The 25000-nt window shown below is 41.8% G+C and overlaps 1 protein-coding gene across 1 annotated transcript in view; it reads left to right on the forward strand.

Annotated features, from left to right (window-relative positions):
• The window catches only part of LOC135094332 (uncharacterized), a 79074-nt gene that overhangs the window by 38898 nt on the left and 15176 nt on the right, over nucleotides 1–25000 (forward strand). Inside the window, exons 3-7 of the mRNA XM_063994339.1 lie at nucleotides 2773–2984; nucleotides 9765–9906; nucleotides 14420–14562; nucleotides 18659–18745; nucleotides 24210–24339. Coding sequence (XP_063850409.1) covers nucleotides 2773–2984; nucleotides 9765–9906; nucleotides 14420–14562; nucleotides 18659–18745; nucleotides 24210–24339 — 714 coding nt within the window. The remainder of the gene's footprint in view (nucleotides 1–2772; nucleotides 2985–9764; nucleotides 9907–14419; nucleotides 14563–18658; nucleotides 18746–24209; nucleotides 24340–25000) is intronic.

The raw sequence follows: 25000 nt of genomic DNA on the forward strand, positions 1-25000 counted from the left end.
TAGTGAAACACAAAGGAACGCAAAGGAAGAGAAACAGTAGCATATCTATTAGTCCTTAACCCTTTGATTGCCATGTCGTGGTGTAAGTTCCCAGGATGCTTTCAAAGGGCACCACGTCCACCAACACACGTGACTGAACGGTACGAGTTTTGCACCGCCTGCGTACAATGATTTATCCCCACTCGAAAACCGTCTAGAGTTAAAAATGAAGTTAAAGTTTTCAGCAGTGGTGGTCATATTATCTAATCTATAGTGAGAAAAATAGCACCGACGAAGGCTCCTCCCCATCCACCACTCTCTCTAGTTAGCACACTGACATGAAAAGAATTGCCATACAGAGTTGAGTAAATGCGTGGAAATTCTATATGGAGATAAGGACTCGCTTGTTCTATGCGGTGCCAGACAGCCAGAAAGAGCCTCGGAAAGGTGACATCCCATAGCTACACCAGAGCGAATCACAAAATTTTAACATAACCCTTCCTTGTTTATTTTTTAAGGTACTAAGTCCGATAAAGCTAATTAGGAATGAGGAGGAGGAGGAGGAGGAAGGGGTAGAGAGAGTGAGAGAAAAACGGATAAAAAAAGAAAAGAAAAGCGAAGGGTATTAGGTGAAGGGGAGAGAAGGGAAAGGAAGTGGAAGAGAAGGGGAGGGAATGAGGTGGAAGGAGAGGGAAGGCTAGTTAAGAAAATGTTGCGGAAGTAAGAGGAGGAGGAGGAAGAATAGATAAAACGTTAGAATAAGAAATAAGAAAAAAGAGAAAAAAAAACCTGAAGAAAGGAAGCAGCAAATCGTAATAATAATAACCAATAACTAAGAAAAGAAGATGAAGATGATGAAGAAGACGACAATGAGAAAAATACATTGATGCGGTTGACAGATGCACCACGTCACCAGCTTCTCCCTCTCCTCCTCTCCCTCTCTCCCTCCACGTGCCACAATTACAAAGAGAAGAATCCTTTAACACAACAAGCCCTGTGACATCTGGCCCGCCGCAGCTCACCTTCCCTAATGATCGCAGTCTCTCATTTATCGACCCGCACGGAAGGGGGAGGCACGGCAGGCGGGGGTGCAGGGGAGGGAGTGCAGGGGCGAAGGTGTAAGAGAAGGGTTGAGGGAGACGGGGGTGGATGTAGGGGAGGGGGTGCGCCAAGTGACCCGCGACCTGAGCTGAGTAACGCACGGAAGTTACAACTGTCCGATGGTGACTAAACATGAGTAAAAGGTTGTTGTTGTTGTTGTTGTTGTTATTATTATTATTATTATTATTATTATTATTATTATTATTATTATTACTACTATTATTATTATTATTATTTTGTTACTATCACCGCAATCCAATTAATCACTTTACCTTAACAATCTCTCTCTCTCTCTCTCTCTCTCTCTCTCTCTCTCTCTCTCTCTCTCTCTCTCTCTCTCTCTCTCTCCCCTACACCACAAATCAAATCTCCCCCTCAAAACAATATAACTTAAAATACCCTCCCCCTTCCCCTCCACTCCCCAAAATCCAACCCCCGCCCCCCCCGACACACACACACACACACACACACACACACACACACACACACACACACACACACACACACACTTTCCCCTTCTCCCATGAAAGTACGGCGATCGTGCACATTTATGAGTTAGCGCGCAGATGTGTGTGTGTGTGTGTGTGTGTGTGTGTGTGTGTGTGTGTGTGGGGCGTAGAGTACAAGGTTTGAGTCCAACTTGTGTTGTCGTGTCAGTTTCCTTATCTGTTTTCCATCAGTGTACAGAAAAAAAAAAAAAAAAAAAAAAACACTCGTCTCATTCTGGCGGAGCAAACTTTATTACCATGTTGTGAACTGATATCATACACTTCACCTCTATATCAAGACATTCACCTCCCTACGCATTCTCTTTATGTAACCTAACCTAACCTAACCAAACCTAACAACCACGTACTGTACAACTTCCAGACTGGCTTTACCTGAGAAATCATAAGTACAAATCAATAAAGCACGTAACAGTGAGATGTGGAATCTTACTTAGGAGAATACAGTTTCACCTGCAAAGACTGACACGAGTGCAAATTCAGGGCCAGTATTCTGAAACGCTTTGTTCTCTCGTCAGGACTATTTTCAAAGGCCACAGAGATGATTAGTCCGGTTCTCAAGAGTCCTTTTTGCCATTAAAGATATGCAACCCCTGTTAAACTAGCATTAGAATCATGAAAACATTCTTGAACACTTTAATAGCTTCCACTAGAGTTGTAACATGAAGAAACGTTTCAGAATACAACGAACAATACCCTTGTTTGTATATACTTGTATCTACACCATTCTTAGTCATGTGTGTTTTCATTGGACACTGCACCGAGAAGAGAGTCCTTAACCGCTTAGTTCCTTCCCTTCTAGTCGCCTCTTACGACATGTAGGGAATACAGTGGCAGTATCCATAGCCCCTCTACAGTATGAGTGTGTGGTGCTCTGTCTGGCCCATCCTGTGTGTGGTTGCTGGGCTGGTGTATAAGCTGGTACTCAGAAACGCTTTGTTCTCTCACCACGACTATTTTCCAAGGGCACAGAGATGATGAGCCGGATTCTCAAGAGTGTTTCTTCTTTCTAATAATGTAAACATTTCTTTAATCTATTACTAGAGTCGTAGAAACATCCTTAAACTACAACTTATGAAAGTACTCTGGGTGCAGCCAGAAGTGTTTCAGAATATGCTCTACAGATGGATAGATGTGTGTATGTGATTGCCTGGCTGTCTATCTATCTCTTGTCTGTCTCTTGCAGGTACAACAGAGGGGGATCTCCTGCGGGGCGTGGTGGTGCCGCCCTTCGCCTTAGCAGGGGGACAGGCCACGCTAGGGTGCTCCTTCCAGCTGTCCGCCACACGCCTCTACTCCCTCAAGTGGTACCACAACAACACCGAGTTCTACCGCTTCGTGCCGACCGAGCGTGCCAGAGCCATCAACATACAGCCCACGCCGGAGTTCTCGGTGGCGGTAAGTGGTGGTGGTGGTGGTGGTGGTGAGGGAATGGTAATGGTAGTAGTAGTAGTAGTAGTAGTAGTAGTAGTAGTAGTAGTAGTAGCAGAAGTAGTAGTATAGTAGTAGTAGTGTTCTAACGTTCACCACACAACCAGCACGCCACAGCCATCAACACACAAGTGGACGGACCTAGAGTTTTTTCTTGATGTTGGTGATGTAAGAGGGGAGGAGAGGGGAGAGTGATGGGAAAGAAAACAGGAGGGAGGGGTGATGAAGGAAGGGGGCTGACAATGAAGGAAGATGGTGAGAAGAAGGGATATGTATGTGCTACAACATACTATTTCTAACAGCTGCTCTCTCCGTAATGTATTTTAACACGTATTATTCTTTCTTACAAGTAGCGTTCCACTTTCCTTCTTTGTGGAATCAGGATGCTACAATCATGAATATAAAGATTTACTTGCAAATGTGGACAACCTACAAATATTTCAGTTGTCAGCATTCCGAGGCGCCAAGCGGTCCTCAGCGCGGCGGCCGCCAGTCAGTCAAGGGCGGCACCACGGAAAGCCACACAAGCTGTGCAGCACCGCCACCTCTCCTGTCTCTCAAAATGCTGACAGCTGAAATGTTTGTAGATTGCCCGCACTCACAAGTACGCAAATATATTCATGATTATAGCTCTCTAATTACACAAGGAAGGAAAGTGAAATCCTGCTTGTAAGAAAGAATTATGCATACCAAAATCCTTGACACAGATGAACTCTAAAAAACAAGAAGTGTGGTGCCAATCATATTAATTATCTACCAGTGACAAAAATTGTGCATGGAAAGTTCCACGGTGTATGACGTGGAGTGGCGTGGCCAGGCAAGCTGCACCCATGTCCGTCCTCACCCATTTGTGACATACATACATACAGACATGCTGCTACCTATGAAAATAATTGTACATCTAATTACTGTACAATGTACATTATTACTAGACACTGTTACACCAGTAGTACTAGTAGCAACTGGTACTGCTGCTACTACTGCTACTGCTGCTACTACTGCTACTACTGCTACTACTACTACCACTACTGCTACTACTACTACTAACACCACCACCCATCAGTACCACATCCATCTCGTGTATATAATATTACTTGCAAATCAAATACAATTATGTTCATACCAATGTCACAGATGCAGACAGACAGACAGCTGGACACACACACACACACACACACACACACACACTGATTGGAATGCAGGGCCTGGGTCAGCATGTTCTGATCACTTCTGCTGCTGACATCTGGTGGCCTCGATCAGCACCGCCACAAATGCCCAGGTGGAAACATTTAATTACTTCCAAACCCTTTTTCTTACTTTCATTTTACCTCTATTATTTAAGAAGCGGATGTTAGTTTTTTCCACTTTTTTCTTTTTTTTTTTTGGGGGGGTAATTTTTTGGTCAAACTCATTAACACACGAGAAAAAAATAGAAGAACGTATTTATTATTTTTATTTTACTGCTCTCTCTCTCTCTCTCTCTCTCTCTCTCTCTCTCTCTCTCTCTCTCCTCTCTCTCTCTCTCTCTCTCTCTCTCTCCATTTATCAACATTCTCACTTCTCTTCTTTATCCCCAATTATAACCCTTTCTCGTTTATTCCTACACTCCTCCTCTTCCCGCCTCCCTTCTTTTTACATTCCAGATCCCTTCCCTCCCTTATGTTTTCCATCTCCCTCCTCCTCTCCCTTTCCCTTCCCTCCCTTTATTTCCCTTCACCCTATTTCCCTTTTTTTCCATCCCAGACGCTCCCTCTCTCTTAATTCTTTCGTTCCCCCCTCTCTCTTTCCATTTTTCGCCTTCCTCTTTCTCTATTTTCTGTTTACGCCTGTCTTTTGCATACTTTTCTCTCTCTCTCTCTCTCTCTCTCTCTCTCTCTCTCTCTCTCTCTCTCTCTCTCTCTCTCTCTCTCTCTCTCTCTCTCTCTCTTCCTTCCTTCCTTCCTTCCTTCCTTCCTTCCTTCCTTCCTCCCTCCCTCCCTCCCTCCTCCTCCTCCTCCTCCTCCTCCTCCTCCTCCTCCTCCTCCTCTTCCTATCCGTAATTGGAAGGGAATAAAAAAAGTCGTAATATTTTCCGTGAAGGACGTTATGAAAGAAAAGTGATGACCGGAGGAAAGTTATTAAAAGATCAGATTTGTTGGACGCACTGTGGAAAAAAAAAATGCTGCTATTTCTGATGGTGGTGGTAGTGGTGGTGGTGGTGGTGATGGTGGTGGTAATGACGATGACGACTGTGATGACGATAATGCTGTTTTTATTACTACTGCAATTCTGTTATTGCTGCAACTTCTCCTCCTCCTCCTCCTCCTCCTCCTCCTCCTCCTGCTACTACTGCTGCTACTACTACTATTACTACTACTACATACTACTACTACTACTACTACTACTACTACTACAGTACACGATAAAAACAATGGCCGCGCCAGACGTAACCTAATGAAGGAGTAAACATTACATAGGTAAAAGAGGCTTGTTTAGTGTAGTTTTTCTCCATGCGCGGCATCCATTCATGTCTTGTGCATTCCCTTATGAGTGATAAAACACTAAAAACACTGTCTTTCACCTTTAAAGGTTGATTTATTCACATCAGTGACGTATCAGTGGCGTGTCAGTTCAGTGTCAGTGAAATCCGTGACACTTCAGTGACGTCTGTTCACACACATCCGTACTGCGTGAAAGCAATGTCTTCCAAGATGGCAAAGTTTTCAGAGATGGAAGTGGCAATGACTGCCATAATTCTTGATGAAGAGGATGAGGCTGAGAATAAGCTGAATGAAAGAAAGTGGGTACATGAAGCGTGGAAGAAAAGATAAAGCGAAGGAAAGTTTGCTATTCGGTATAAGGAATTCCCTGATGGTGGAATAAAATTTTTCGAAATGCGTTGTTTGAGACTCCTGTCCATATACTTTGGCTGAGACGAATCATGCAGAACAGAATGATTCCGAATTAATTCAATAAGTAGTTCATGCATGCTTGTGGACAAACTCACACCACTCGTCCGGCGTCCATGAAAAAAAAAAAGTATATATGATATATATATATATATATATATATATATATATATATATTATATATATATATTATATATATATATATATATATATATATATATATATATATATATATATATATATATATATATATATATATATATATATTTTTTTTTTTTTTTTTTTTTTTTTTTTTTTTTCTTCACTGACACTGATGGAATAAGCGGACGCGGCACTGATTCGTCACTGATATGTGTGAATGGGTGATATGTGTGAATGTGCTGAAATAGGCATTTCTAGACACCTGTGAACAACTGCGTTAGCAGGGCAACCTCTTTACATTGTAAACAAATGCAAATTGACCCCAAGACAAAAATTGGTTAAATTATGAGAGGTATCTTGCATCAAATTAAATTTATTGGGTACATGGAAAATCTGTATGAGTAACGGATGCAAGACCTCTCACTGATTCACTGCCCACTGCCTAATCTCAAGGTCACTCATTACAACGAGATCCTTGTTGAGTGAAGGGTTTCGTTCAGCTCCTCTAGCTGTACTACCACATACCAGTACTGTCCGTATAACAACAACAACTACTACTACTACTACTACTACTACTACTACTACAACAACAACAACAACAACAACAACTACTATTACTACTACTATTACTACTACTACTACTACTACTACTACTACTACTACTACAACAACAACAACAACAACAACAACAACAACTACTACTACTACTACTACTACTACTACTACTACTACTACTACTATCACTACTAAAACAACCACCGCAATAACCGCAACAACCACAACTCATTTCTCCCTATCACCTTCCTTTATTTTCACCTCACTAACCCCACCTCTCTCTCTCTCTCTCTCTCTCTCTCTACCACCACCACCACCACTCCTGCATTTCCAAACAAGGCCACTGCTGGTTCTCGCCTCTGCAGTGACCGGGGGCGACCACCTCATGCATTTCACTCTGTTTTTAATACCCAAAGACAAGACAATAATGAGTAACATAACTTCCTTTCCGTGCGAGTGCCAGCCACCACCACCACCACCACCACCACCACCACCACCACCACAGTCGCCCCGAAATCCAGCAGGTGCACGGTCCCCAACGCTCTGGGTACAAAGGACAAAGAAAAGCTCGTGTCTCATTTATACGTTTACTCCTGTGGCTGCTGCTGGTGGCGCTGTTGTTGTTTTTTTCTCCTTTTTTTTCACAGTACTACCTTGATGTTTCGGCGATTCTTTAACTATGTACTATCGGAGAAACTCTAACCTGGGCGAGGCGGCTGGCACAAAGACATGCAGACAGACGGACGAAAAGATAGATAGACAGAAATAAAACAAGACAGGCAGGCAGAAAGACAGAAGACAAGAAGGTAGACAAACGGATAGACAGATAGACAGATAGGCAGACAGACAAAGAGATAGATATACACACACACATTGTATAAGAAATGCACGAAAAAAAAAAATGAAAACTGGTGGATTATTTTGATAGCATAGGGACGTGTTGATCTTAAGGTAAAAAAAAAAAAATGGCACACAGTTTTGCGTTTTCATCACTCAAGGTTATACCCGTTTAAAGTTTTCTCAATAGTACTTCGTGTCTTTATTCGACGTTACTTTTTTTTTTATTCTAGCTTTCTATTCTTAATTCTAATGTTCTCTCTCTCTCTCTCTCTCTCTCTCTCTCTCTCTCTCTCTTTCTCTCTCTCTCTTGCCTCCCGTCTGATGTCGTAAGGGCGAGGGAGAGGAAGCCATGCATAGGAAGAATACAGGCTAGGAAGATTTTGTAGATAGAAGATATTAAACAGAAGAAGCTGCACCAGGGAGAATACATACCGTGATGAACAGATACTAGGAAGAACAGGTACCAGGAAGAACACATATTGGAGAGACTACACATGAGGAACAACAGATATCAAGAAGAACGAATACCGAGAAGAAAACGTAACAACAAGTACAAATACCAGAAAAAAAAAAATTATCAGGAAGAACAATTACCAGGAAGAACACATAACAAAGAACGCCATGGAGAAAAAAAAACAGAAATGAGAGCAAATACCACAAAAGAATAAATACCCAGAAGAAAAAAAAAAACAATAAAAACAAGTAAATACCCAACAACAAAGAACACAAACAAGAACAAACACCAGGAAAGAAAGAGATAAAAAAAATAAAATAAAATAAAATAGAATAAAATAAAAGCATAAAAAGAAAAGACAAATACCAAGAGTCATTTCAAAACCTTTTCTAAATACGCCACATAAAAATCTTCCTTTTTCCGCCACATTCACGAGTCGCCTCCAGTGAGAATTACGTGACAGCACCTCAGGGATCGAATAATCGTGCGTGGGAGGAAGAGTCCCTTTGTCCCCGAGCCTTCAAGCTGTAATAAGGTGCAGGATCCAATGGGGGCGATAAAGATTAGGTACTTTTGTAAGATAGTATTTGATTCCCTTATACGAACATGTGGATCGCCCCATTTTCTTTTACGCTAAGGAAGAAGTTTATCTCGCAAGGGGGAACATCATTGTCGTGATAAGATTTGGTGATGGTGATAGTTGTTCTCCAGTTTTTAGATTATCCATTTGCTTTTTTCTTGAGGGACTGGCATCTCAGTGTTTTTTTTTTTCTTCCTTTTTTTTTTTTTTTTGTCCTAAGCCAGTGCCCCTCTTACATGAAAAAAGAAAAAAAAAAGTGACCAATACAGCCATTAATCCTCTCACTGCCAGACAAAATTTTCCCTCCAACATCCTTTAACTTATTAGACGCTATTTGTGTGCTAAGTCCTCGTAAATGCTCTGTAGCGTAAAAAAAAAAAAAAAAAAAAGAAGAGACAAAATTAATCTTCTGTTTGCTCTCTTAGCTCTCCCGTGTCTCCATGCAAACAATATTAAATTTTACAGTGCCGGGAAGGTTAAGGAAGGACGACCATGGCAATAAAAGGGTTACGTTCATGCTTCACGTTCACTTCACGTTTTACGACCACGAGGCTTCCTGATTTCGTATGTCACGTGGTGGTTCGCTGTAATTACTTCCGAGGCGAATAGGTCACATGGGGCAGCCAAACCCGCGCTGGTTCAGGCGAGGGTGTTGATGGTGATCTTAAGTCAGCTTGAAACCCCCTGTCGTCGTTTTTTTTTTTTTTTTCAGCCTATTTGTTCAGTTGGCCAGAGCCCCTCTTACGTGAAAGAAGACAAACGGTTGAATGTGCTCACTCCTCATTCCGCTCCTCATTTTTTTATTTTTTTTATTCGTTCAGTATTCCAAAAATTTGATCGGGCTTTGTTGTCAATACCTTTGTAATATTTTTCGTTTTATTTTTCGCTTTTCGTTCATTAATTCTCATAAAGTTATAATATCTTAATTAAAAGTTGACTTCTTGCTGCACATGAAGCCACGGAATGACAACTGCACTTTTTTTTTTTTTCTCGTTAATTCATTTCCACAGCGTCCTACTACCCTCCTCCTATTGTCTCCTTAATGCCCATGACAACTCAAAACACTTTTTAATTACACCTTTTGGCTTTTCTTTAGGGAATAGCTCCTCAGCGGACCTTTTTTTATATAGATATTTTGTTGCCCTTGGCCAGTACCCCCCCTTCTTACATAAAAATTATTAAAAAAAGAACTGTACGGCTGAGGAAGTCCTGAAATTCATACCTCCAAATAACATAACCAATCCAATCAACGTCTTCAGTCTCACCAAGCTCGCTCCCATCCCCTGCAGGAGGTGTTCAGAAGCGACCAGCACGTGACGCTCTCCCTGACGCGCCTCACGCCCGCCGCCTCGGGACGCTACCGCTGTGAGGTGATCGCTGAGCACCCCAGCTTCAGGACAGAGGCGGCCAGCGGGACCATGGCTGTGCTAAGTGAGTACTGCCGGGGTGGGGCACTGGCTGGATGAATGGCTGGATGGATGAATACTGGCAAAATTGGATGGGTGAGTGGATAGGAGAGTTGATGGATGGGTGAGTGGGCTGGTATGTGAGTGGATGAGTAATTAAGACAGCGAGTGGACTGGGTGGGTGAGTTAGAGTAAGTGGATCAGTGGGTGAGTGGGTTATAGAATTAGTTGGTGAATGGGTGAATGAGCTTTAGAGTGGAGTTATAGAATGAGTGAGTGGGTGAGTGAATGAGTTATAGAATTATTGATTGGCTGAGTGTGAGAGTTACAGAATGAGTGAGTGGATGGGTGAGTGAGTGATTTATGGAATGAGTGAGTGGGTGAGTGAATTACAGTCTAAGGGGATGAATGAGTGAGTGAGGTGGGCATTCAGTAACACCTTACACTCAGCCGGCACCGCATCACCACCCCTCACAGTACTTCTCTTCCTTCCCTCCTGGCACTTCCATTATTACCAGCACTTATCAAAACGAGGTAGACATTCTTTTTCTTTTCATCATCCACCCCCTCCTCCTCCTCCTCCTCCTCCTTCCTTCCTTCCTTCAATTCCTTTTCTTGCTACAGTAGAATATACCATCTTTCTTCACTTCCTCCCTCCTCCACCGTCATTCCCTGTTATCTTCTCTCTCTCCCCTTTGTTCCTTTTCTTTTTTTTTCCCCTTTGTGTCTTATTTTATCTTTCTTTCCCTTCATCTTTCTCTCCTTTCCACTCTTTACGGTACGAAAAAAAGGAAAAAAAGGAAAAGAAATCTGTCACATTTCCCTTTTTGTCCTAATGATATGCAAATGAAATCTTGTGTGTGTGTGTGTGTGTGTGTGTGTGTGTGTGTGTGTGTGTGTGTGTGTGTGTGTGTGTGTGTGTGTGTGTGTGTGTGTGTGTGTGTGTGTGTGTGAGAGAGAGAGAGAGAGAGAGAGAGAGAGAGAGAGAGAGAGAGAGAGAGAGAGAGAGAGAGAGAGAGAGAGAGAGAGCAATTACCTCCCCAAATTCTGACCCTGACATGACCACTTCACTTCACTTCACTTCACTACTCATCCTCCTCATCTCAATACACTTCTAATTCCATACATTTCCTCTTCCTTTCATTCCTCACTCCGTCTGCATAACCCACTCAAATTCTCAGTGTTTTAAGGCCCTTGTTTCCAGGTACCTTCTATTGCTCCTCTTATTTTCCTTCTTTGTTCTTTCTCCTCGTCCTATTCCCTCTTCTTCTTCTTCTTCCTCTTGTTGTTCCTTTCTTCTCTTCCTTTTTGAGTCTCGTGTCTACTGTTCAGTGTTCATGTCTCACACACACACACACACACACACACACACACACACACACACACCAAAAACGAGACATCAGTAATCTTGACTTCTCGCTTCTGTAAACATGAGCATCTCTCTCTCTCTCTCTCTCTCTCTCTCTCTCTCTCTCTCTCTCTCTCTCTCTCTCTCTCTCTCTCTCTCTCTCTCTTGGGTGTGTGTGCAGAACAGGTCGATTAAGAGAGAAAACAGAGAGAGAAAAGGAGACCATGAGAAAAGATTAAAGGAAGAGGAAGAGAAAAAAAAAGGTGAAAAGGAAGGAGAGAGGGTTGAGAAATGGAGGGAGACGACTGGAGGAGGAGAAACTGGAGAAGGAAGAGTAGGAAGAGGAAAGTCACAAGGGAAGAAGGAGAAAAGAAAGATCCTTCATCGTCCTTCTTCATCTGTCTGTTTCTCTTCCTCTTTCTCTCCGTCTATCCTATTTCCCTCCTCCTATCTTTTATTCCTTCAATCACCCACTCTCTCTCTCTCCTTCTCTTCCTCCTTTTTCCTTCTCCTTGTCTCTCTCTTCCTTATTCCGCTTCACATTCCACGTTGCTTTCTCTTTTCTTCTTGTATCTCTTCATGTTTCTCCTCTCACAAATTTCCTTCTCTCTCCTCTCTTTCTCCGATCTCCTTTTCCCTTCCTTCCTTCCTCCTTCCTCTCTCTCTCTCTTTCCTCTGACCTTTTATTCTCGCATTCCTTTTTTAACCTTCTCTCCGCTTGCTTCCTCTTCTCCCAGCCTTATTTCCACCTCCCCCTTCCTTTCCTTCGATGTTTTTTCCTCTCCCATTCCTTGTTCCTTCCTCTCCTTCCCTCGTTCCCTTTCAACATTACCACCGCCTCCTCTTTATTTTCCTTCGATGTCCTTTTCCCATCCTTTCCTTTCCTAGCCTTACTTCCGCCTCTCTTTCCTCCTTTCCTCTGATGTCTCCTCCCCTCCCTTCCTTTCCCCTTCTTCTCCTTCCTCTCCTTCATTCTTTGCCTCCCAACCTTACTTCCGCCTCCCCTTTCCTTTGCTCCGATGTTTTTTTTTTTTTCTCCTCTTCCTCCTTCCTCAACCGCTTCGCTTCCTCCTCCCTCTCCTTCCTCTCTTCCTCTCCTCCCTCCCTCCCTCCCTCCCTCCTCCCCACTTCTCAGGAATATAATATTCTTCTCTGTCATATTTTTACCTTCAATTAAGACCAATTGCACTCATTTTCCTCTCACATTTGTGACCAAAATACAACCAGGAAGACGCTTGCTCTCTCTCTCTCTCTCTCTCTCTCTCTCTCTCTCTCTCTCTCTCTCTCTCTCTCTCTCTCTCTCTCTCTCTCTCTCTCTTATATTTCCGGGTTTCGTGGCGCAGTTTTCAATCCGTGTTAATTGGGGCAGGCTTCACTCGTCCTTGGAGAGAGAGAGAGAGAGAGAGAGAGAGAGAGAGAGAGAGAGAGAGAGAGAGAGAGAGAAACGTTGTCATGAATAAAATCACACTACTACTACTACCACACACACACACACACACACACACACACACACACATTTCCGGGGTTGGTCACTTCCGCCAGCAGGAAAAGCCGCCATAGTGAAAGTGTGATTCCATTTGCCGATTTGCCGTGGCGTTAAATCTTATGCAAATTTGTGGTTTGGCGTTTGCAGGAGCACTTTCTCAATCACAAACCTGCGTGCAAACTTTGGTCCCGTTTTCTGTAATATGACTGTGACGTGTATTGCTTTTATTACATTTAGAGTATATCTTTCTAGAATATATGTGTATCTTTTTTTTTTCAATATAAGCGTATCTTTTTATATATTTTAGACCTATGTACGTCTCCCCTTTTTTTATGTAAGAGGGACACCGGCCAAGGGCAACAAAAGCTTGGAAATAAACAGACCCCACAAGAGTGCTAGTCCTGTAAGCAAGGTCAAAAGAGCTATTCAGACTTGGAGGTTAAGTGTCTTGAAACCTTACTGTAAACGTGATTCCTTTTCCTTTTCCTTTTTTTTTTTTTTTACTTATTCATTACTGTAATAGATAATTGTTAAGGATTCATCAAATCATATTCAGTTATTTAGAACAGGGTATGTGAATATATGACTTTTGTATGGTTATCGTAACGTTTAGAGTATACTTCCAACGAACATGATTTTTTTTTTATCTCAGTACTGTAGACAATTCGTTTTCTAAATTTCATCAAATCACATACAGTTATTCAGAGTAGAGTATGTGAATATATGATTTTTTTTATTACTATTATAATATTCAGAGTATATGCGTATTTTACTACAAACATTATTTCTTTTATCGTACTGTAGACAATTTTTTTTTTTTAACTTCATCAAATCACATACAGTTATTCAGAGTAGAGTAAGTGAACATATGATTTTTGTAGACTTACGAACATAAGAAAATAAGGGAAGCTGTAACAACCCACCAGGCCTATACACGCGGCAGTCCCTTTATCGTTGTTCCAAAGACGAGTAACTAGATTTGATTTCATAACCCTCTGAATATGAAAAAACTAGCATCCACAATCTAATATAACAATTCACTGGCACACAGAACACAACGAAGCAGACGCCGCGGCACCGCCTTCGTATTTGCATTGGTGGAAACATGGATTGTAAAAGTTTGCAGATTAGCATTTGCGTCTGACGAAGAGAATGTTTTTTGTTTTTTTTTTGCAGTTCCCGGAGAGAGATAAACACAAATAGATAGATAAACATAAAGAGAAACAGAAGAATAGTATGAGAAAAAGAAAATATGCGGATATTAATTATTTTTTTATTGTTGTTGTTGCTGCTGCTGCTGCTGCTAATAATAATAATGATAATAATAATAATAATAATAATAATAATAATAATAATAATAATAATAACAATAATGATAATAATAATAATAATAATAATAATAATAATAATAATAATAATAATAATAATAATAATAATAATAATAATAATAATAATAGTGACAATGATATCAATAATAATAAAAAGAAGTACAACAGCAACAAAAACAACAACAACAACAACAACAACAACAACAACAACAACAACAACAACAACAACAACAACAACAACAACAAAAGGAAAAGGAAGACTAACGCGCGCACACACACACACACACACACACACACACACACACACACACACACACACACACACACTTCACCCAACGCTTACCCTCACCACACCTTTCTACTCCCCCTCCTACAGGAGAGCCGCTGTCCCCCCCGGTGGTGGATGGAGCGAGGGAGATCTACCAAACCTCTGAGGTCATCAAGATAGGGTGCCGCCCCCGCCACGCCGCGCCTCCGGGACACCTATCTGTGCTAAGCTGGTACTTGGACGGCAGGAAGGTGAGCAGGAGATAGTTAAGAATGACGGAGAGGGAAGGGAGATAGGTGAGGAATGGAGGAATGGAGGAATAGAGAAAGGGACGATAGGTGAGAGAGAGGGGAGGAAATACGGAGGAATGAAAGGAGGGAGGGAAGGAGTGATGGATGGAGAGGAATGGAGGGAGGGAGGGAGGGATGGAAAGAGGGGGAGGGAGGATGAGTGAGGGAGTAAAAAAGGAAGATAAGTAAGGGAGGGAGAAGGAAAGGAAAATAAGTGAGAGGGAGAGAGAAAGAAAAGAAATATAAGTAAGGACGTAGAGGAGTGGAGGGAAAATGACTAAGGGAGGGAGAAGAAAAGGAAGAATAAGGACACAAGGATAGATAATAATGGATGGATGGTGAGAGAGGAGGAAAGTTGAGTAAGGGAGGAAGAAGGAAAGGAGGGTAAGTGGAGCTGAAGAAGAAGATGGATGGATGAGGGAAGGAGTAATTCAGGGGAGTTAGGGAGAGTAAAGGAAGATAAGTGAGGGAGGGGGAAGGAGAGGAGGGAGAGTGAGACTGAAGAAGTGTCGATAGATGGATGGGTGAGGGAGGAAGTGATTCTGAGGAGTGAGGGAGAGTAAAGGAAGATAAGTGAAGGAGGGGGAAGAAAGGGAGAGCACGGCTAAGGAAGAGGATAGATGGTTGGATATTGGAAAGAAATGAGAAAGGAAGGAAGGAAAAGAAGACGAGTGAAGGAGAGTGAGAAAGGGGATGAAAATAGAGAGAAGAGGGAATGAAATATGAGTGATGCAGGGAGGATAAGGGGAATAGGATAAGGAGGAAAAGTAAGGGATGGAAAAGAGGAGGGAGGATGAAGGAAAGAGAGAAGGATCGAAGGAAGAAACGAGAGGGTGGATAAGGAGAGGGAAAGAAGGGAATGGAAAAGGTCGGAGGATGGAAAAGGTCAACAGAGAGGAGGGAAGAGGAAATGACGAATAAGAGGGAGGGATAAGGAAATGAGAGAGGTAGAAAGGGGTAAAATAAAAAAAAAAGAGGGAGAATAAAGAGAGACTGACAGAGAACGAGAGAATGAGAAAGAGGGAAGAGGTGAAAAAAAAACAGCAGAGGGAGAAAGAAAATAATGGAAATAAAGAAGAGAGAATATAAGAAAAAAAAAACAAATATGAAGGAAACAAATGAGAAGTGCGAATGAAAAAAAAAAAAAGAAAGGCAGACAGAAAGCAGGTAGGAAGAAAGGAAGAGGAAAGAAGTGGGAAAAATAAAGGTTAATAAAGGAAGGGAAAAAGGATGGAGGAGTGAAGGCAGGAGGCGGAGTGAGGAAAGAAGGAGGCCACAGGTGAAGGTAAAAAGGACGATAATTACCTGTAAAGAGACTACATAATGACCTTTACGTGACATTACTGGCGGTAGGTCATCAACGCATCTTATTTTTAACGTGGCCAGGTAAGGTGAGAGGTGAAGGTGTGGTCCTTAATTACGTTGCTTAATTACTTGCTGATGTACATACCTGTGGTTAATGGGCAACTGTACCTGGTCACGTCAGCTTAGGTAAACAGCAATATAATTAGATGTCGCAATTAAGTCAACACGTTAGTCAGGCAGGTAACAGGTGTAATATATCACTATGCATTGTGCTGGAGTGAGGGAGCAGAGAAGGAAGGGTTTATGTGGAGAAGAGAAGAGAAGAGAAGAGAAGAGAAGAGAAGAGAAGGATTGAAGGGAAAGAGATGAAGAATGTCCTGGGAGTGAGGGAGAAGAGAAGAGTGGTGGAGTAAGAAAGAAAGATTTATATGGGGTAGAGGAGATAAAATGAAGGAAGAGAAGTGAAAAGGAGGGAAGAAGAAGGGTCATGTAGGAGATAAGAGAGAAGGGGAAAGAAAGAGGAAGAAGAGATGGAAAGAAGGAAAGAGAGAAAGTGTTAATGGAAGGAGAAGGAAGGATTTATGTAGAGTAGAGAAGAATGAGAGAAGAGGAGTGAAAGGGAGAAAAGAGGAAGGGTCGTATAGAAGATAAGAGAAGGGAAACGGAGGAGAGAGAAGGAGAGAAGAGAAGAGAAAGAGTGGTTAGAGAAGGAGAAGGAAGGATTTACGCAGAGTAGACGAGAGAAACGAAGAATGAGAGAAGAGAAGTTAAAAAGGAGAGAAGAGGAAGGATCGTAGAAGACAAGAGAGAGGAGGACAGGAAGAAGAGAGAGAGATGAAGAGAAAAGAAAGGAAAAATCATGTAGAGAAAATAAGTGGGTGAAGAAGGGAGAAGGAAGAAAAGATAAAGAATGAGAAAAAGACCGAGAGCAGTAAAGATGGATAAGAGAGAAAAAGTTAAGAAGGAAGAAAGAAGGAGGGAGAGGAGGGAGAGAAGGGATTGGTGAAGAAAGATAAGGAAAAAAAAGAGATTATGTAAATGGGAGAAGGAGACAAAAGAAAGAGGAGAGGAATGAGTAAAGAGAGGGAGAGAAACAGATAAAAAAAATCATATGAAAGAAAGTAGAAAAAAAAAGTTAAGGAGATGGAAGAACAGGGAAAGGAGGAACAAAAGAAAAGAGGTGAAAAGAGAAAGAATAGAGCAGATGAAAGTGGATGAGAAAGGAAATAAAGGAGGAATGAAGAAAGAGAGAAGTAGAGGAAGAACCATTTTGAAGAGAGAGAAAGGCGAGAAGTTAAGAAAGGGAGAAAAGAAATGGAAGAATAGGAAGATAAGAAGGAGGAAGGCAAGGGATTAGAAAATATGAAGCGAGGGAAAGAAGAGAGAATCATACAGAGCGTGGATGAAGAGCAGCTGAGAAGAATAAGAAATAAGGAAGGATAGAAAATGACGAAAGGCAAGAAACAAGCATAAAGGAGAAATGACAATGAAGCTAAGCAAGTAGGAATAAGAGAAATGGAAGAATGGCTTTTAATGTTACGAAAATGTCATTATAAAAAAAAGGGGGATGAATACAGAAGGTCACGGAATTAAAGAGGATAGAAAAATGTTACTTAAATGTTATAAAAAATGCTAGTCAAATAAGGGAACAAAGGTCGCTGCCTGCCAGCCAACCACAGTGTACATAGTCGTAGACTTGCTGCATTAATTAACAACCAGTAACGTGATCAACTGAAGAGAAATTAGGTCACGAGACTTAATTAAGGTAATGTAGCCTAACATAACCTGGCGGAGCTAACAACATAGCTAACTGGCAAACTTAGTTAAGTTACCGAATAACTTACTGACTGACTGACTGACTGAGTGATTGATTAACAACTAACTAAATGACTGACTGACTGACTGACTGGCTGGCTAACTTATAATCTAAAAACAATAACTGACTGACTGACTGACTGACTGACTAACAATTAACTAACTAACAAACTGACTGGCTGGCTACCTTACATTCTAAAAACAATAACTAACTGAATGACTGACTAACAATTAAACTAACTGATAAACTTGACTGGCTGGCTGGCAAACTAACATTCTAAAATCAATAACTGACTGACTGACTTATTCACGAATTTATTAATTAACTAGATAACCAAGTTGTTAGTAAACTTATTAGATAACAAACTAAATAACTACAAAACTAACTTATCAATAAACTAGTTAGCTAGATAACCTGCTAAATATCAAACCTTATAGTGAATTAAATTACTGGATATTTACCTCAAGAATTAAATAGATAACCACCTGACTGGATAACTAACTCATTAACTAGCAAACAAACACACTTGCTATTCAGTCAATCAATTCACTTACTATCCAGCCTAACTTTAATAACAAACAACATACACGCCTAAATAACGGGCTAATCAGTTAACCCTTTCACTTCTATTTGGTACGATTCCTTAATAACTAATCACTCTGAGACATCTTGTTCCACCTCCAAAACGCTGTATCGGCTAGAAATTTGCGTAATATATCCTTGTTATCTCCTTCTTCCTTGTGGATGTTTATAAGATCAATTGTTCCTTATCGCTATGAAAGGGTTAACTAACAAACTAACTGAACTACAAACAAAATCCAAACATCTGCCTAAATCTCTCTCTCTCTCTCTCTCTCTCTCTCTCTCTCTCTCTCTCTCTCTCTCTCTCTCTCTCTCTCTCTCTCTCTCTCTCTCTCTCTCTCTCTCTCCCAACAGGTGCTGGACGAATACCTCTCACCTTTCAACGCTACCTCCCAGGGGGTTGCTCTTCCAGGCCTCTCCCTAAGAGTTCCAGGACAAGAGGTAAGAAGGGAAGAGGCGGAGGGAGAGAGGGAGGGAGGGAGAGGCGAGAAGCACAAAGAAACACAAAGGAAAAGCAAACATCAGCACATTTTTTTTCCTCCCTACTAAGCTCTTTGTAATCAATAGGACATTAAGTAAAAGACATAAGGAAGGAAGTAAGGAAGGAAGGAAGAAAGGAAGGAAGGAAGGAAGGGTTAGATAAATCGATGAGGGCATATGAAGGAAAGGGATGGAGGGAAAGTGAAAGGGGTAATGCTGGAAAAAGAGGAAAAAAATGAAGAGGAGAGGAAATGTGTGCTGGGAAAGGTAAGTGAAGGGCAGTGAAAGGAGAGGAGAGAGGAGAAAGGAGAGGGAAAGAAAATGTTGCAAGGGGGCGGAGGGGAAGAAATAGGGATAGGGATGGAGGGAGAATAAAGATGAAGAGACCAGGAAGTAGAAAGTGGAAGATGAAAAGAGAGAGAGAGAGAGAGAGAGAGAGAGAGAGAGAGAGAGAGAGAGAGAGAGAGAGAGAGAGAGAGAGAGAGAGAGAGAGAGAGAGAGAATGCCGGATAATCGATAACCAAACTTCCAATCATATATTATTATTATTATTATTATTATTATTATTATTATTATTATTATTATTATTGGTGTTATTGCCGTTGTTGTTGTTTTTGTTATTGTTATTGTTGTTGCTGTTGCCGCCAGTTGTTACTATCATCATCAGCACCATCATCACCATTAAAAAGGAGGATGAGGAAGATAAAGGAAGACGAGGAGGAGGAGGAGGAGGAAGAGGAGGAGGAGGAGGAGATAAACCGCATTTTGGCACCTTTAATTTGTCCACAGAGAGAGAGAGAGAGAGAGAGAGAGAGAGAGAGAGAGAGAGAGAGAGAGAGAGAGAGAGAGAGAGAGTCCAAGCCAATCCAAACAACAGATCCAATCCCTAACTGGCATCTTCAAGGGGATCGACATCAGTAGTTTCTAACCCTCTTCCCTCTTACTCTCTCCCCCTCTCCTTTTTTTTTCTTCTCTTACATCCTCCTCTACCTTTTTTCCCTTCCCTCCCTCCCTCTTCTCAGCTTTTCTCTCACTTCCCCTCTCTCTCTCTCTCTCTCTCTCTCTCTCTCTCTCTCTCTCTCTCTCTCTCTCTCTCTCTCTCTCTCTCTCTCTCTCTCTCTCTCTATTTTTTTTTCTTCCTTCTGTCCTCCTTTTTTACGTTTTCTACCTTCCTTCTCTTATTTCTATTCTTACGTTTCCATTTTTACTGCTTCTTCTTTATCTATTCTTTCTTCCTTCCTCCTCCTGTTCCGCTTTCCTTCTCTTGTCCTTCTATTCTTTCTTTTCTATCGTTCCTTTTTCCTAATTTTTTTATTTCCCTTTCGTTTATTCCCTCCTCCTTCCAGTTTACCTCTTCCTCTTCGTCACTTCTCATCAACACCGCCATCTCTTCCTCCTCCTCCTTCTCCTCCTCTTCCTCCTCTTCTTCATTTTTCTTCATAGCGCTCTCTTCCTCCACCACCACCACCACCACCACCACCACCACCATCACCACCTCCTCCTCCTTCTCCTCCTCCTCCCAAGAGTTATAAATCCCCTCCTTCTCCCCCACCACGCCTAATCAGTAGACAAGGATCTATGAACTCCCTCTCCCCTCGCCCCCCAATTACTGATTTATTAGTGTCCCCAGAGAAGGAGGAGGAGGAGGAGGAGGAGGAGTTACAGTACAAAAGGTGTACCAGGAAGCCCTTCTGGTAGATGGAGATTTTTGTAGTTATGTTTTTTTTATGTTTTGTTTTTTAGTTCATTTTATTAATTGTAAGTTTGTTGTATGTACATTGCTTTAATTGCTTGCTGATGTCTGACTGCTCTTTTTTGCGACCTTACACATCAATTAGGTGTCACACTGCTGGCTGGGAAGATGTATTGATGTAGATTTTTCTTAGATTTTTTTTTTTATGCAATGATCGAGGCATAAACTTTATGGTAATGCTTACGAGAGACAAATATAAGTTTTGGAAATCTGAAAACTAGATGTGTTTGCATTGGCAGGAACACAGCTATAAAAAAAAAATAAATCATCAGAGCCACATCTAAACTACGTGATTGACTGACATCTGACAAGAACACACTTAACCCTACCACTGCATTTATTGATCTTCATTTATTCTGTTGTTACTTTTTTTTATGAACAAAATCCCGTTTTATAATGAATGTAAATGCCATGAATGCAAGACAGGAAGAATATAATGTAGACGTGACCTTATGTATGAATGAGATCATAGTTATCACCCATCCAAGTATTAACCTGACCCAGCGTTGTTTAACTTTGCTGATGGGACGAGAAGCGGTGTGTTCATCGAGGTGTGGTCGCTAGCAGGTCTTAGACTTCTGGCCAGGAGGATGTACTGATGGAGAAAGCAATGTCCAGCATGGAATAACTTATACTGAAGGATAATGAGGCTGTCTCTACAAACTGCATGGCACCTTTAAGTAGTGCACTAAGTTCCTTTGTCATGCTTTGCAGATTAGTGGTTAGGAATCTGTTTAAGCCATCCGGAAGTCCTGCCTTACTTAACATTATTATTATTATTATTATTATTATTATTATTATTATTATTATTATTATTATTATTATTATTATTATTGTTATTATTATCGTTGTTGTTGTTGTAGCAATGGTGCTATAATAGTAGCAGTGCACTGTTATTCAATACATCATTCACAATTAAAAAAAAAAGCTTCCACTTCCAGTCTCGGTTTCACTGTCGGTGGTTCCCTAATTACTTTCACTGTCGGTCGTTCTCTAATTACAGATTTCTTGGGTTTATAATACGTATTGATGGTAAGAGTGAGTGTTTGGTAAGCGAAAATTATTCCTACTATGTTTATGTGTCTGAGGCAAGGAATGTTACTGGGCCACACCTATGGTTCTCCCCTCGAGCAGTCTTGTCATTAAGTTAGCTGTGGGTCTGGCAGTGCATGCAAATAAACAAATGCGTATAACAAATAAAATGCAACAATAAAACATTTTATAGAAACAGCCGCCCATTATTCATGACATCTACAGTGATTACAAAACGGGATCTTGTTCATGAAATAAGAAAGAAAAAAGCAAGATGGACCAATCGCCGAACTATTATCTCCTATTGACTTTTTATTATTTCACCACTATTCCACTCTTACTCTTTTTCAACATAACTGATTCATCCCCATAAACAACAAACTCGAATCTGGTAGTGAGAAGAATGATCAACAAAAACAGCTGAAATGCACACACAAACACACAGTATTACATTTCACACGTTGTTTATATATCTGTTTACGATGCGGCGACTCACTGAACAAGAGCTTGGGACACAGTTCTGGATCTCGTCCCGTACTTTGAAGAGCCCTGTTCTAGAATTCTGCACAAGTCCGTAGAAGATTTCGATTTACGCTGCCTTTGTCTGAAGCATCCCGTTCACTAAGCACACATGGATCACTCTCTGCCTGGCGTCCTTCGTGTCGAGAAAACGCAACAGAAATAGGCGTTTCACCCTCACTGGATGTCCTCTACACGACCGCAGGCGAACAAACAGGGAAACAAACCGCTGTCCCGCCCTTCACACACCCGAAGGAAAAGAAAAGAAAAAAAAAGTACGACGTCAAGGCGGCCACCGTCAGGTTCCCAGCCGCTGCATTGAGCCGCGGAGACTCTCTGCGACCCCGAGAAGAGGACGCGCTAACGACGCCAAGCTGCAGAGCGAGCCACACCCAGGCAAGGCAAGGCAGAACAGGGACAGGCCCTCCTAATCCTACTCCTCCTTCTCCTCCTCCTCTACTTCTTCTTCTTTTATTTTTCTTCTTCTTCTTCTCTTCCTCTTTCCCCTCCTCTTCCTCCTCCTTCCGCAAGTTTTCGTTCTCTTCCTCTTCCTCTCAGTCCTTCACTTTCAAACACAAGATCACTGGAGCGGAGGAAGTGCCTGCCAAGGAGAAGAGTGCCAGGAAAAGAAGGCGAGCCAGAGAGAAGCAAAGGCAGCAGCGGCAGCAGGCACGGGACGCCAAGACTGCCTGGGGGCGAGTGCCTCGGGGAGTGCCAGGCCGAGGCGAGGCGCCGCGCGGAAAGTTTGTGTTACGTTTCAATTTATCTTTCTGTTTCTTTAGAAAATCAGAAAAAAATGTGACAAAAAATATAAATAACACATAATAAAAAATAAACAAAAAGATACGCAAACGAAAACACAATGAATGACTTAGTTTCAGCATTTGGGAATTGTCACCCAGAGTGGATGCCCTTCCTAACCTCGAACTGTGCCCAGGATTCGAACCTGTGACCTTGAGGAACCATTGCCCATCCCCCTTCCACACAAAAACAAAACTTATTTTGTTGAATGGATTATATAATTTCACTGTGTACGGAATATCCAGTGACAACTTCCGAGACATCAATTCCCTCTTCTTCAAATAACCTCCTCCAGCTTACTACTGATTCTCACCCTTGCTTGGTCCATCTTACTAATGCAGCCTCGACACTAATAAACCCTGCGATTCTCTACCCGTTTCTGCTTTTACTCCCTCCTGCGTCTTGAACTGTTTCGACAAGGAAGTATCAAAAGAGAAAAACTCTGGAACTAAATTGGTCAACTTTTTTGGAAACTCTTTCTATAATTAACTTTCACGAGCGGCAAAATGAGAATTTCTTCCCCCTATTCCTGTGGCGTTGGCGAGTCTCCCTGACACACACAAAAAAGTAGATGGATACACCTCCTATAACGCCTTATCTAATAATAATCATATCTAAATGGAAAACTGAATAATAGAACGCTTAGGTGACGCGATACACATAACTGGAAAACTGAATAATAGAACGCTTAGATGCCGCGATAAACATAACTATGCAAAAAAACAAAAAAATCACAATATAAACTTTGATTAATTGAATAGCCTCAAATCGTTCCCCCTTTGTGGATGTATTGAAACGCGTTATCTCTAAACCAACCACCCTACTCTCTCTCTCTCTCTCTCTCTCTCTCTCTCTCTCTCTCTCTCTCTCTCTCTCTCTCTCTCTCTCTCTCTCTCTCTCTCTCTGTGTGTGTGTGTGTGTGTGTGTGTGTGTGTGTGTGTGTGTGTGTGGCTATTGATCGCTTTTCTTATTACATTCTATGCCTTGTATTCTCTGAAAGATTAAAATTTTATAACTAATCAATAAATATGTTGTGGCCAATGAAAAAAAACGAAAGCTGTTTTTAAATTCACTGACCTATCTATCTACCAATCCAACATTTACCCATACATCTACTGCTTCATCCATCTGTTTACATACAAATATCTGTATGTAACGTAAGTATCTATATATGTATGTATCTGGCTATCTACTTATCGAGCTATCTATCTATCTATCTTTCTACCTCTCTATCTATGTACCTATCTATCTATCAATCCACCTGCTTACCCTCTACCTACCTATCTGTTTACCTACCCATCCACCTCTCTATCCCCACAGGTGGCAGCGGCGGGCGGCACCGTGCAAGCAGAGTGCCGGCTGAGTCTCGGTCCGCACTCCATCAGCACCTTCAAGACGCTGCGAGTTCGAGTAAGGATGGTGTCATACGTGGGGCCCTACCAGTCTGCAGGTGAGTGACGGGGAGTGATGGGAGTGATAGGTAGTGGAGTGGCGGATGATGGGAATGACAGGTGGTGATGGTAGACAGGTAGTGGAGTGACAGGTGGTGATGCCTAGACAGGTGGTGATGTGCAGTGACAGGTTGTAAAAGACAGGTGGGAATAGGAGTGCCATGTGATGGGGAGACAGATGGAAAAAGACAGGTGATGTGGAGACAGGTGGTGATGGGCAAACAGGTGGTAATAGGAAGCGCCAGGTGATGATAAGAGAACATAAAAGATGGTGCACAAGTTCTTATATAAATTCTTAGATAAATGCCACGAATGACCGCCACCTGTAGTCAGTGGCAACAAGTAGCAAGGACAGTGCCAACAGGTGAATGAGCCCTTAACAAACACAAGTGCCAGTGTCATTTACAGGACAAGGAGTGCCACATAACATAATATAGTGACAAAAGAAGCAGCGCAATAGGGAAGGAAGGGAGAGAGGGGGTCTCAGCGAGGAGGGTTATAGAGGAAGTTTCTGGTGGGTAAACAAAAGCCGTTTCCTGCTCTCTGGTGGCCCTCTGGCGGCACGCTACTACTAAACGAGGAAGACAGAGGTGTTTTCTTCCTGTTAGTCTCCGCGGAAATAGCTAAGAAGGGGAAGGGGCGGTGGTGGCCGGGAGGGAT

This window comes from Scylla paramamosain, chromosome 3 (genome assembly GCF_035594125.1).
Source record: "Scylla paramamosain isolate STU-SP2022 chromosome 3, ASM3559412v1, whole genome shotgun sequence".
NCBI classification, from domain to species: Eukaryota; Metazoa; Arthropoda; class Malacostraca; order Decapoda; family Portunidae; genus Scylla; species Scylla paramamosain.